The following is a 15,136-nucleotide window of genomic DNA, read 5'->3' as shown; positions in this document are numbered from 1 at the left end:
GAACTACGCTCCACCCGCAATTGTTAGTGGCAGGTCTTGGCTTTAAAGGTGGTGTCACACATAGCGACGCAGCACCGATCACGACCAGCAATCTGACCTTATCAGGATCGCTGCTGCGTCATTACATGGTCGCTGGTGAGCTGTCAAACAGGCAGATCTCACCAGCGACCAGTGACCAGCCCCCAGTGACGCGTGGAAGCGTAACTAAGGTAAATATCGGGTAACCAAGGAAATCACTTGTCTTGGTTACCCGATATTTACCTTAGTTACTAGCCTCCGCCGCTCTCACGCTGTTACCTGCACTCCTAGCCAGAGTACACATCAGGTTAATTACCCGATGTGTACTCCAGCTACGTGTGCAGGGAGCCGGGACTGGCAGCATGAGAGCACACTGATTAGCGTCATCTCCCTGCACTCCTAGCCAGAGTACACATCGGGTTAATTACCCGATATGTACTCCAGCTACGTATGCAGGGAGCAGGGAGCTGGCACTGGCAGCCTGAGAGCGGCGGTGCTAGTAACTAATGTAAATATCGGGTAACCAAGGAAAGGGTTTCTTGGATACCCGATGTTTACCGTGGTTACAGCTTACCGCTGGCTGCCAGATGCCGGCTCCCTGCTCGCTTCAGTTAGTCGCTCTCTCGCTGTCACACACAGCGATGTGTGCTTCACAGCGGGAGAGCAACGTCCAAAAAATGAAGTAGGACATTCAGCAACGACCGGCGACCTCACAGCAGGGGCCAGGTCGTTGCTGGATGTCACACACAGCGACAGCGATGGGACGTCGCTGCTACGTCACAGAAAATCTTAATTACTTACCGGTAATGGGATTTTCAGAAGCCCATGACAGCACAACCTATCTCTCAGGTGGTGCTGTCATGGGCGAAAGGGAAAAATGGTGACTTAGCAGCGACGTCGTTACTATGTGTGATACCACCTTAAATGCTAGGTATGGAGCAAGTTCACCCTGTGGGTCCACTTTATACGCTTTGTACATGGTACATGTATGGCGGAAGTTGTAAAGGGGTTAAACATCAATCCAAAAACTATACAAAATTACACCAGAAACTATAGCAAGAAATGACATTATATACATGGTGAATATAACCTTTTTCAAGATTGAATCTCTGCTAAGCGCTCCTGTTTTCTCTATCAGAGAGTTGGTGCCAGACATCTATGACAACTCCTTATCTCTAAGAGAACAAACAGATTGTCATTCTGAGTATGTTTCTGAGGCTAAAGCTGGTGTCACACTAAACGACAGCGACAACGACGTCGCTGTTACGTCACCATTTTCGGTGACGTAACAGCGACCTTGTAAGTCGCTGTTATGATCGCTGCTTAGCTGTCAAACACAGCAGAAGCAGCGATCATAAGGTCGCTGTGCTACATGTTCAGAGAGCAGGGAGCCGCGCTTAGCGCTGGCTCCTTGCTCTCCTGCAGCACACATCGGGTTAATTAACCCGATGTGTGCTGCAGCTACATGTCACAGTTCAGAGAGCAGGGAGCCGCGCTTAGCGCTGGCTCCTTGCTCTCCTGCAGCACACATCGGGTTAATTAACCCGATGTGTGCTGCAGCTACATGTCACAGTTCAGAGAGCAGGGAGCCGCGCTTAGCGCTGGCTCCTTGCTCTCCTGCAGCACACATCGGGTTAATTAACCCAATGTGTGCTGCAGCTACATGTCAGTGCAGAGAGCAGGGAGCCGCGCGCACTGCTTAGCGCTGGCTCCTTGCTCTCCTTGCTACAGTATACATCGGGTTAATTACCCGATGCGTACTGCAGCCACATGTCACAGTGCAGGAGCCGGCACTGGCAGCAAGAGCGGAGGCTGGTAACCAGCGTAAACATCGGGTAACCAGGGAAAGGTCTTCCCTTGGTTACCCGATGTTTACGCTGGTTACAGCTTACCGCAGCTGCCAGTGCCGGCTCCTGATCGCTTCATTTCGTCGCTCTCTCGCTGTCACACACAGCGATGTGTGTGTCACAGCGGGAGAGTGACGACCAAAAAATGAAGCTGGACATTCAGCAACGACCGGCGACCTCACAGCAGGGGCCAGGTCGTTGCTGGATGTCACACACAGCGACAGCGACGGGACGTCGCTGCAACGTCACAGAAAATGGTGACGTAGCAGCGACGTCGTTGTCGTCGTCGTTATGTGTGACACCAGCTTAAAGGTCCAGTCACACTAAGCAACTTACCAGCGATCCCAACAACGATAGGGATCGCTGGTAAGTTGCTAGGAGGTTGCTGGTGAGCTGTCACACTGCGACGCTCCAGCGATCCCACCAGCAACCTGACCTGGCAGGGATCGCTGGAGCGTGGCTACACGAGTTGCTGGTGAGCTCACCAGCAACCAGTGACCAGCCCCCAGTCTCCTAGTTACAGCACACATCAGGTTAATTAACCCGATGTGTGCTGCAGCTAAATGTGCACAGAGCAGGGAGCAGCGCACAATGCTTAGCGCTGGCTCCTTGCTCTCCTAGTTACAGCACACATCGGGTTAATTACCTGATGTGTGCTGCAGCTACATGTGCACAGAGCTGGAGCCGGCAGCACAGGCAGTGAGAGCGGAGGAGGCTGGTATCAAAGGTAAATATCGGGTAACCAAGGACAGGGCTTCTTGGTTACCCGATGTTTACATTAGTTACCAGCCTCAGCAGAAGCTGGCTCCCTGCTCACTGCACATTAGTTGTTGCTGTCTCGCTGTCACACACAGCGATCTGTGCTTCACAGCGGGACAGCAACAACTAAAAAATGGCCCAGGACATTCAGCAACAACCAACGACCTCACAGCAGGGGCCAGGTTGTTGCTGGATGTCACACACAGCAACATCGCTAGCAACGTCACAAAAGTTGTTCGTTAGCAGCGATGTTGCTAGCGATGTTGCTTAGTGTGACGGGGCCTTAAGGATCTGGCATGTCTGATTTCGATCGAACCTGTCAATACTGGCACTTCAGCCAACATCAATCTACTAAGTAATACTATGTATGTGGCTATAATACAGCTGACCACGCTAATGCTGGAAAGTTAGAAAGGGAAATCTTCTGGTATAGATATTTGAATGTAACCCAATCTGTACGTATGGAATAGAAGAGACATTGAGAGCAGAAAACGTAACATAGCACAGTAATATCTTACCTCTGCAACCTTTGGAGGAACGCCATCTCCTAACACTTCCCTGATGAAGCACTGCTGACTCATATAATAAGAAGGACCTCCACATGTCCGCTTGAAAGCATCTCTCAGCCTCTTTAGTTCTACATCCGTCACTAGAATGAAAGAAAATGAGAATTAATTCTACAATACTGCAAAAAAATGGTATAACACTTCATAGATGCATTAGCGAACTGAATCATTCCCTCTTTAAGGCAGGGGGTGACACGAGAGAATCGGCCCGATTTTACAAATGACATTGATCAAGCTTGGATCAGAGTGACCAGTGTCAGCTTAGTGTGGTCAGACTCTCACGAGGGAATAATAGTACACTGTCGGCAGAGAGCAAATGTCTCAATCTTCTCCATTCTTTAAGTCCGTGAAAATCGGGATACACTTGGGATATCACTGATTCCCATGCACTCATGAACATGAATGGGTGCGCCCCATCCGATTTATGCTACCAATCACAGCACGCTGCCAACTTTTTCTCATGACAAATCAAATTTTGTAATAAACCTCATTAATCCCAGCATTTATGTCGCATATTAAAATAAATATTAAAAATAGAAAATGAAAACAAGAATATATGCACAACACTAGGAAGAAAAATATGAAAGATTTACCCCATATACAAAAAAAAACAAACCACAAAACAGATTGATTCCCTGTCACATACAAGCAGAATCCAGTACATAGGGAGCAGTATTATTATTCCTATCATTACAAAAGGATTGATAGTCCAAATATCGGACATGTTATATCCTTATTTTCCCCCATTATCTGTATGGTAAGGTGCACCCAACTTTGTATCGCTTCATCCTTTGTCCCTTTTTGAGCCTTGCTTTGAGGATAGAACCTGCAACTTTAGCTTTGATCCGAAAAGCAAGCAATCAAGCAAGCAATCGGGAACAAAGTACGAATGAATCCGGGTGTAGTCGCAGGTTCTATCCTCAAAGCAAGGCTCAAAAAGGAACAAAGCATGAAGCGATACCCAATCAGAGCGCAGTACTGTTCTGAGCGCCAACCAATCGGTGCAGAAGGGGCGCGGAAAAGGTGACGCAACTACACACCTACGTGTCACACTTTAAGTTCTCATCTAGGTCGTTAACAAGATCGTTGGTAGGTGTCAAACACACAGATGCATCCTGCATCGGGCAGCACGGTGGCTCAGTGGTTAGCACTGCAGTCTTGCAGCGCTGGGGTTCTAGGTTCTAGTCCCACTAAGGACAACATCTGCAAGGAGTTTGTATGTTCTCCCCGTGTTTGTGTGGGTTTCCTCCCACACTCCAAAAACATACAAATAGGGAATTTAGATTGTGAGCCCCAATGGGGACAGTGTTGCCAATGTATGTAAAGCGCTGGTGAATTAACAGCGCTATATAAATTAATAAATATTATTATTATTATTATCCTGCCCAGCAGGACTCCAACGAGCCAAAAATGGCCCAGGACATTCAGCAACGACCAACGTACGTGTCAAACATAACGAGATCGCTGGTGAAGTCGTTGTTTCGTCACAGAAACTGTGACGTAGCAACAATGTCGTTATTGATTTCGGTATGTGTGAAGTGGCCTTTAAACTCCTAATACATATGGTGCCCATTACATAGGTCAGTGACTATTTTCCTTAGTAAATCTCTTAATGGCTGTGCATGTTATAAATACACTATTCCTACAAAGCCAATGTCACATGTCATGAACAGAATTTGGCAGCAAGTAAATGTTAGGATATCTGAGCATGGCTTTAAAGGGAATCTGTCTGCAGGTTTTTGCTACTTCATCTGAGAGCAGCATGATGTAAACAAAAAGATCCTGAATCCAACGATGCATCACTTAGATTACTGGGTGCAGCCCTTCTGACACCATCAAAATGTTTAGATTTAGCCATGTAGCAGAGCTGACAGTGCTGTCCCGCCCACAACAGGCTCTCAATAGAGATTGTACACTGACAGTGAGGTGTCAATCACAGGAGGGGGTGTGCCAGATTGCAGTGCATGTGATTTTATAATCCAAGCAATGAGAAGGGGCTTGTTGCTTAAACAAACAGAGCATATAAACAACAGACTGGACTTTGACAATGCAGGCATGCCTAAATTCTGTTTTAACCCTTGCAGCATGCTGTCTTCAGCTTACATAGCAAAAACCTGCTGACAGATTCCCTTTAAAGAGGAGCTATCATCTCTCTAACATATCTATTACAATCCTGCAACTGCCTGAGTAAAGAACCAGCTGGGTGTGTGTATACCAGTCTGACACTGGTCAACTAGAACTAGAACCAGACTGTTTATATCCCCTCATGATCTGACACTCTATGGGGTCCCAATAAACCACAGTTGAAGATGACAATCTGATCTGATCTGCAAGCAAGATGTTATAGAGCAGGAACAGCTTAGGCTGCTTTCACACCTCCGGTTTCTGCAATGCGGCACACTCCGGCACTTTGCAGGAAAATCGCAACCGGTTTTTTTTGCTGCCGGTTGCGATTTTCCTGCATAGACTTTAATTAGTGCCGCATTGTGCCGCATGGCCTTGCGTTCCGTCCGTTTTTTTGCCGCATGCGGCATATTTAGCCGATGCGGCGGCCGGATGGAACGTTTGCCTGACACGTTTTTTCGTGCGGCAAAAAAAACCGCATCGTGCCGCATTCGGCCGATGCGGCGCATTTTTCAATGCATGCCTATGGCGGCCGGATGCGGCAATAACCGCATCCGGCCGCCGCATGCGGTTTTTGCCACTGCGCATGCTCAGTAGCATGCCGCAAGCGGCAAAAACCGGACTGGCCGCAAAGGAAAAACTTATGCAAAGGATGCGGTGTGTTCACCGCATCCATTGCATAGCTTGCACAGCCGGATTGAGCCGCAGAGCTCAAGCCGGATGTGTGAAAGCAGCCTTATCAGATTGATGTACACTTTTGTGGTAAAACTTTCAGCAACACTTGCATTTTACATGTTGAAATCACTGTTGTTTCCATGCATAAGAGTCCAGTAAGCGGTCCTACTCAGTGATTGACAGTCTGCCCTGTATGATGATGCATGAAGAGATAGCTGTCAATCACTGAGTAGGACCACCCACTGGACTAATGTATAGAAATACTAGAGATTAGAATTAGTAATTTATAAATTATATATTGAATATTTTCCAACGACTCTATATATCATGCTTAGCTTCTCTTTATGTCCACATATCAGGCTATATGTACAACGCGACAGATTTCCTTTAAGGCCCCAATACACATTAGCTAATAGTCAGCAGAAAATGCTAATTTTAGCAGGATCGGCTGATTATTTATGGCGTCCTTTTAACTCATCCCTGACTGAGAATGTTGGAAGATAGAAGGATCCAACAGATCAAATCATCGTTCAGACGACAACTATCTGATGTGTATGGCCACCTTTAGGCCCTGTGCGCACTAGAAAATGGAATTTTAAGAAAATTCCGCACCCTGTGAAAGATTACCGCACCTGCGGTAAAAAAAAAAAAAACTGCAGCGAACCGCACCCGAAAACCGCATGCAGGTTGTTTCTTGTGTTTTTTTACCATTATCTATGGCAAAAAACGCAGGTACCTGCGGAATAGAAGTGGCATGCACATTCTTTTTGCTGCAGAAATTCTGCAGCAAAACCTGATCTGAGCAAAATCTGAACATTCTCTGCAGCAAAACCGCGGCAAATAACGCAGCATGCGCACAGGGCCTTATTGGGGTTATGCTTTAACATGTGGCATTGATTTGTACTGTATTCATTCCACCGAAAACAATTCTAAGCCATTATGTTCTTTAAAAAAAAAAAAATAAATAAAGTAAATAATTATTATTACAAGTACTAAATCTGCCAAAGACTACGGTATTTCACTGTATTGATTGTCAGCATTATACTGTAAAGACACCTATAGGCATGTTTCTTATAATTCTTGGTGTAAATGTATGGTGTGTGAAGCCTATACTTGGCATACGTGGGGTATGGGGCTTTGATTGTCCACTACCTAATGGCGGAAACCTCCTGCGATTCAATTCAACTTCGGTAGGTTTGTCAACTCTGGTGATCCTGATAAAAAACCTATTTTTAAGGAACTGGTCCTAGCTATACCTATTATGACATTTGTGAGGTATCCATAAATGTTCAAAGAAGACGACAAAAAAACAAATTATACGGTGTATAATAAAATATTGATTTACAAGACAAAAAAATAATCTTTATCCTAAAAAGTAGAAAAATCTGTTCTATGATAACCTCTATACACAACGCACGCACAAACCTCAGGACTTGTCGCTGCCCTGAAGATGGTCTCCCATAGCATGTAAACAGATGGACTTGTTGGACCTGAAAATCACAGACATTATCCCATTCTGAGGTGTTTTATATACATGTTATAACATGTTATACCCAAATCATGTGTTTCTACACACAGAGACCATGTATAGTACCAACTGTGTAATGGCAACAAGGCTAGTTTGAAACTTAGTGAATAGATTTTGCGCTGCTCCATAGTGTAACGCCCCACATCCACGAGAGTAACGAGAGCCGAACCCGCTAAGATTGTGGGTAGTTTTAACCACTTCAGGTTTTGAAAGTCATGAAGCGGCTAAAAGGGACCAAATCAATCCTCAAGCACCTGCCACTTGGAAGCTACTCAATACTCTTCACATAGTATAAGGCCACGTGCACAGGTTGAGTATTTGGGGATTTTTTCACCTCAAAATTTGGAAGCCAAAACCAGTAGTGGGTTAAAAAAAAAATACAAAAGCAGTGCCCGTGTTTCTATTATACTTTTCCCCCCGATTTTTCCACTCACAGTTATGGCTTACAAATACTGAGGTAAAAACTCAAATACTCAGTGTGTGCAAATGGCCTTACAAATACTGAGGTAAAAAAAAAAAAATCACCAAATACTCAAAAGTATGCATGTAGCCTTACAAATAGGCCGGAATTCCACTTGCATATGACTCACTTGAGGAGTTGGCTGCATGTATTTCTATGCAGCCGAGACGCTCCTGTCCGAAGGGCGGCAGGCCGTGCCGGGTGATGTGATGCGAGACTCGCGCGTGTTATACGCAAGTGGAACTCCAGCCATACTGAGGTAAAATCCTCACCAAGTACTGAACGTGTGCATGTGGCCTTACAAATACCGAGGGTAAGATCCTCACCAAATACTGAGGCAAAATCCTCACCAAATATTGAACATGTGCACGTGGACTTACAAATACTGAGGTGAAACTCCGTGTGGCCTAAAAAAATTGCATCAGAGCTACTGCAAAAACAGACAAAAGATGGTTCAGGAAAACACTGCTAAACAGACCTAGGTCAATCTAGTTCAACCTTCCTCCACCAGTTCTACAGTTTGTCACTCAGTCATTTATAACCAACAATGTTGTGTGTACTGAGGAAATCATCCAGCCCTTTTTTGAAAGCTGTTATAGTATCTGCCATTACTACCTCTTGTGGTAGGGCTTTCCACAGTCTGACTGCTCTAACTGTAAAGAACCCTTTCCTATTTAGCTGCCGGAATCACCTTTCTTCCACTTGCAGTGAATGCCCCCTGGTCCTTAGTATTGTCATTGGAAGAAATAAGTCATGTGCCAGTCCTTTATATTGACCACACATGTATTTATACATATAAATGAGATCTCCTCTGAGACGTATTTTTTCTAAGCTAAACAAATCTAACTTTTCCAACCTCTCATATGGAGGGGCCTCCATTCCTTGTAATAGTCCAGTTGCCCGCCTTTGAACTGAATCTAACTTCTGAATGTCCTTTCTAAAATGTGGAGCCCAAAACTGATTCCCATATTCCAGATGTGGCCTTACAAGTGATTTATAGAGGGGTAACAATACGTTGGGATCACGGGATCTAATCTCTCTTTTTATACACCCTAAAATCTTGTTTGCTTTTGCAGCTGCTGCCTGACATTGAGTGCTGCTGCTCAGCTTATTTGTAACCAGAATACCCAAGGGATGAGCCAGAAGACCACCTAATTACTAACCCTTTTGTCACTCTAAGATCTCCAAATGCGAGATGTTTTTCTAGCATAGGTAAAGAAAATGATTGTTTCCTTCCCAGAAAAGGAAGCCTTGCGATCCTCATAATGCGATCATTACATATTATTTGTATTGGAGGAGAGAATTGTTTGGTAGGTCACAAACAATCCATCCAACAGATCCGAACATACCAACTTGCAAAGAGATTAAGAAGACTACAACCAACATATTTGGTTGGATGGTGGCAGAATTTGATAAAACGTAGGCACCATAGTAAAGCAACGGTCGGCCAAAGCAAGCCAACACCGCCACAAACATCTTGACAATTCTTCCACATTATTTTCACAAAACGAGTATAAAAACACTACAAGAGTATCTTACAAGCCCCGCGGAAGCAAACATGCACAGATAAATAGTCAATGAAGCTACAGAATACTAATAAAGCAACGCCAGTTTATTTTCAGAAGATGGCTCTCACAAGCAATGCAACATGAGGCCTATAAATAAACCTGCTGTAAGCGGCTTACAGTGTTCTAACAGCATTACGACAAATTACTTTCACAGAGGAAAATAGCTGATATTCACTACTAGGATATGCACTGTCTACACCATGGCTTAAGAAAAACCTGTCAAGCAAAGTGTGTAAAAAATGCAACAACACTACAGTTTGTACAGAAAACAAAAAGATCTAAAGAATTTGGTTTTATTGTGCCTTCTTCGAGGTAAGCAAAAGCTGTACACGGCATATCGTTATGATGGTATTTCCTTTTTATTGCAGTTTTTAATAAGGGTTCTCCTGGTTCAATAACCTTAAATGGGTTATCCAGTGTATTCTAGGCATGAATGGTCTAGAACAAGACAACATACAACCAATCAATGATGCTTCTGCTAGTCACCGGAGCGCTGCAGCAAATCAGGGTCTGCATTGGTCCAAACGGAGCCATTGCCTCCAGATCTCTGGTGTCACCTGGCTGGATACAGGTCACATATGCCTCCATTTATTTCAGATTTTAAAATTACTCATGCCAAGAAAAAAAAAATTATTTAAGTGTTAGGTAACCCCTTTAAAACCATACGCTTGGGGGCGTGTCCAGGATGCTGAGCTGAGTGGACGTGGGGAAGAGGAGCTCCTGTTGACCCTCAGCTAAATCAGCACTTATCATAAGCATAAACCTACTCACCGGCTCTCAGGATGGGACCACGGAGGATTAAACCGTCGCAGCAGGCATCGGTGGCCCCTCCGATGCACACCACGGCGCTGGATACTTTCTTGGGCCTGGAACAGGGTCCAGGGGAGGCCCGGACGCCATCTTTCCAGGAGCATGGAGGGGAAATGGAGGCACCGGCCCGGCCTGCTAAGCAGCAAGAGAAGGAGGAGTGGGTGAGCGGGGACACAGGGGGGAGTGGAGGAATCCCTGCAGCAGATCCAACAGGGGATGCCTTGGCTCAGCAGCCCTGCACTGCATCGGATCCTCAGGCACAGCAGCAGCAGGCCCAGGAGCACATAGTGGCTGTGGGAGATAAGGTGGAGGTCGGGGGGCAGCCCTCCCCACTGCCTGGAGAAGAAGGGACTGCAGCCACAGCTGGTAATATCAGGGAACAGAGCAGCCTGCTTCCCCCCTCTGGGCCTCTGTGTGGAGATCAACCTCCCCAGCTTCCCCAGCACCAGACTAAAACTCCAGTGTCTATTACTGCAGGTGCTCACCTTAAAGGGCCAGACACCTTCTATAAGGACTTGCATGATTTCATAAGTAAACTTCCTTCTAAAGAGGACTTTCAATGCCTCATACATGAGGTTAAAGCAACTTGCAGGTCAGAAATAGCTGAAGTGAGGAGAGATTTGCAGCAATTGTCTGGCAGAATTGAATCCCTGGAGGAAGAGCATGACATCACCAGATCCCATGTATCAGAATTACACAAACTGGCAACATCGCAACAAAAAATTATGGAGGATATGCAGTCTCACATAGAGGATCTCGACAACAGAGGACGCCGTTGCAATGTCCGTGTGAGGGGGGTCCCAGAGTCAGATGGGCCCGAGGACACAAACTCCATACTACAATCCATCTTTAATGAAGTGTTGGATGCTCCCCCTTCTAACATCATCAAGCTGGACAGGGCACACAGGGCTTTACAGCCGAAGAATTTATCCACCCAACCCCGGGACATCATTTGTTGCATTCACGACTTCTCCACCAAAGAACTGATCATGGCTAAGGCTAGAATGAGGCGCACGGCATCTGTGTTCAATGGCAAGGAAATCCAGCTTTTCCCGGATCTTTCTCGCATCACACTCCAGAAAAGGCGGCACCTCAAACCCCTCCTCACGAGCCTGAAGGAGCACCAGGTTCCATACCGCTGGGGTTACCCGTTTGCACTAACAGCGCGCAGAGGGGGTAAATCGGCGACCCTTCGCACTCCAGCAGATACTACTCTGTTCTGTGAAGCACTGGCCATTCCAGCGGTCTGTATCCCAGATTGGGACTTGCAAAGGTTGGAAGGGCCGCCCCCTCCCGTGTGGTCCAAGGTGAGGGGTGGAGGGCGTGGGGCTTTGGGGGGGAGAGAAGGTAGGGGCCGCAGGTCGCTCCCCTCCCCGGCTCGCCGTTGAGGACACTCCTTAACCTGGTTGGTGCCTATTTCTTATACCTTCTGAGTTCCAGTGGCTGAGCATGCTTTGTGATACTGTGACTCTCTCTACAGCAAGCCTCTGACTGTCCATTGTGTCATCTGCGGCCCTCTGGGTCTGTTGAGCTTCATAAGGGGGGGGGGCTGTAGCCACAATGATGCCGTGGGGGGTAGGGGGGTTGGCGGGAGCCCGGTCCCCTTACTTGGAGTTAGTGGTTGAGGTTTTTTGTTTTTTTTTTCTCCCTTGTTTCCTTTTGGCACGGGCCCGTGCCCACTGGACTGACCCCCGTGGGAGGGCTACTGGGGAGTGAGGTAGGTGGCTCTCTCAGCCCAGACGGGTTGGGGAACCTCCCTCTAGGTCTCTCCCTTCCGGGTTTACCCCCCGGGAATCTATGCCTAAGGTTTATGCATTTTGGTTAATGTTCTTAATTCATGTTCATTTCTATGTTTGTCCTTGTCTTCCCCCCTCCCCGATGTTTTTTCCTTATGTGTCCTTTCAGGTACCACCCCTTCTAGAGTCCCTGGGAGCTGCGGCCCTTTGTCGTATGGACCGTCTCCTCTGGCCGGCTTCACAAGGGAAGTCATGCCCCTGACGGTATAGGTGTGCCATTAGCTTTTTCTTACTTCTAAGTTTTAGATATGACCCGCATTATCTCTCTTAACGTAAAAGGTCTGAATTCACCCCGTAAGAGGAAATTGCTGCTACAGGAACTGAAAACATCAGGTGCAGACATAGCCTTTATCCAAGAAACACATTTTGTGGAATCAAACACTTTCAAATTTGCGTCCCACCGCTTTCCCATCCATTACTCGGCTTACTCGGGCTCCAAGAGGGTGGGAGTTGCTATTTTAATATCCTCCAGTTGTCCTCTACAAATTACGGGTTCTCACTGCGATCCAGAGGGTAGATATGTGATTCTGGAGGGCCAACTAGGGGGATCCCCGCACATACTGGCCAACATTTATGCACCTAATGAAGGGCAGATACGCTTTCTTAAGAAAATACTCGATCTGATAGGCGGACTGGCACCGGCCTCTACGGTGTTGGGGGGAGATTTTAACATCCCCTTTTCGGAGGTGGCCGACAGACTCTCTGTGGGTGGACACCCTCCATCGGGTGCTTTGAAAAATTTGTCCCGGGACTTTCGTAGGCTCATTAGATCAGGCGCTTTATACGACGCTTGGAGGGTGGACCACCCGGGAGAGAAGGCCTTTTCCTTCTACTCGCATCCGCATCAGACGCACACCAGAATAGACTATTTTTTCATTGACTCACAGCTGCTGGGGCGTCTTGAGCGGGTGGAGATGGGATCCATTACGTGGTCAGACCATTCCCCACTCATAATGGACTTCAAGAAAGATGGTCCTCGACCTAGGCCTCAGCATTGGCGCCTTAATGAATCTCTGATCAAAAATCCCGACACTAGGGCCTTTTTAAATAAGCAACTGGTCGAATTCTTTCAGTTGAACACGGGCACGGTCACGTCGCCGGCAACACTCTGGGAAGCTCACAAGGCAGTGATGAGGGGACTATGCATTAGAGAGGGCGCCAGGGCTAAAAAGAATGCCACAAGTCAGCGGGACTCTATAACGGCCCATCTTAAGCTACAGGAGGGGAGACTGGCGGCTGCCCCATCACTGACTATTCTTAGGAGAGTCATCAGCCTTAGGGAAAAGTTGAGAGACTTGGCAATTGGCAGAGCAGAAAAATTGCTAACCTTTTCCAAACAAAGATACTATGAAAGGAGTAATAAGGCTCATACCTTACTAGCCAGGCAGCTTAAGGAGCGCGCTACATCCTCATGCCCTCAGGCTCTGCGCGACGAAAAGGGCACTATCCACTATCACCCCGCTTCAATAGCTGACATTTTTTTCAATTACTACAACAAGCTTTATAACCTTCCGGTTCCCCCGGGCATGGCTTTGCGCGGGGCTGGGGCACTTGGGGACTATTTTTCGGCCCTTGAGCTCCCTTCACTGCCTTGCGGAGCAGCCGCGGCTTTGAACGAAGAGATTACTACAGAGGAACTGGAGCAAGTTCTGGAAGCCCTGCCTGGCGGGAAGTCACCGGGCCCGGACGGCTTTACTTATTTTTATTACAAGGTGTTTGCGGCGGAGCTCCTCCCACACATGGCCGCCTTGTTTAACTCTTTCCTTCAGGGTGACCCTATCCCTCCATCCATGCTACACTCCCATTTAATCCTCCTGCCCAAGCCACCCAGGGACCCATTGGACTGTGCTAATTATAGACCAATAGCCCTTTTGAACTCCGATTTGAAGATGTTCACCAAGCTCTTGGCGGCCAGGCTTAATCGATGGTTGCCCCAACTCGTGTATAAAGACCAGGTGGGTTTTGTCCCTTGCCGTCAGGGGGGTGACAACACCAGGAAGGTCATAGACCTGGTGGATGTGGCAAATCGGACGAAGCAACAGGCGTTGGTGTTGAGTCTAGATGCAGAGAAGGCTTTTGACCGCCTTGCGTGGCCTTTTCTCTTCAAGACACTGGAGGTCTTTGGGATCTCGGGTGGCTTTATGCGGGCCTTGAAGTCCCTGTATAGCGCTCCTACGGCCTCTATCAAACTCCCCCTCCACATCTCTAAGCCTTTTCTCATCTCCAATGGCACCAGGCAGGGGTGCCCCCTGTCCCCCCTCCTTTTTGTGCTATGCATAGAGCCCCTCGCGGCCTCGGTCAGGAGCAACCCAGACATCTCGGGGGTCCTGGTCAGGAATAAACCGTTTAAAATCTCGCTTTTTGCCGACGATGTGCTCATTACACTTACTAACATCCATGTGTCCCTTCCAATTTTAATGTGCACCTTGGGTACGTACGGGAGCCTTTCGGGGTATAAGATCAACTCTAGCAAAACGGAGGCAATGCCCTTGAATCTCGACCCGGTGGCCCTGGATTACCTGCGTTTGAATTTTAAGTTTCGTTGGAAGACAGATGCGGTCAAGTACCTGGGGGTTAACCTCACATCTACTTATGATTCCCTCTATAACCTTAACTTCCCCCCCCTTTTCCGAGAGCTGAGAACTCTTTTGAGCAAGTGGTTGCCCCTCCCTCTTTCGTGGATGGGGCGCATTGCGGCGGTTAAAATGAGCTTGCTCCCAAAATTATTATATTTCTTTGAAACCCTCCCAGTTAAGGTACCAGTAAAGGAGCTGAAGTCCCTTCAGGCGGCTATCCTTAGATTTATTTGGTGTAACAAACGTCATAGGGTGGCCAGGGAGGTGTTGATGGCTCGGAGAAACAGGGGGGGGGGCTTTCTGTCCCGGACATCCTAAAATACTATTGGGCGGCCCATCTTAGGAGGATCCCCTGTTGGGTGTCCCTTTGGGCATACAACAGGTGGACTGAGATTGAAAAACTTTGGCT

General features: G+C 47.2%; 1 protein-coding gene across 2 annotated transcripts in view; it reads right to left on the bottom strand.

Annotated features, from left to right (window-relative positions):
• The window catches only part of USP32 (ubiquitin specific peptidase 32), a 391,424-nt gene that overhangs the window by 284,531 nt on the left and 91,757 nt on the right, over nucleotides 1–15,136 (bottom strand). For both annotated transcript variants that reach the window (XM_075336246.1, XM_075336247.1), the window contains exon 2: nucleotides 3,143–3,273. In XM_075336246.1, coding sequence (XP_075192361.1) covers nucleotides 3,143–3,273 — 131 coding nt within the window. The remainder of the gene's footprint in view (nucleotides 1–3,142; nucleotides 3,274–15,136) is intronic.

The sequence above is a fragment of the Anomaloglossus baeobatrachus genome, chromosome 2 (assembly GCF_048569485.1).
Source record: "Anomaloglossus baeobatrachus isolate aAnoBae1 chromosome 2, aAnoBae1.hap1, whole genome shotgun sequence".
NCBI classification, from domain to species: Eukaryota; Metazoa; Chordata; class Amphibia; order Anura; family Aromobatidae; genus Anomaloglossus; species Anomaloglossus baeobatrachus.
Note: the sequence above shows the minus strand (reverse complement) of the source record. Positions and strands in the feature narration are given on the sequence as shown.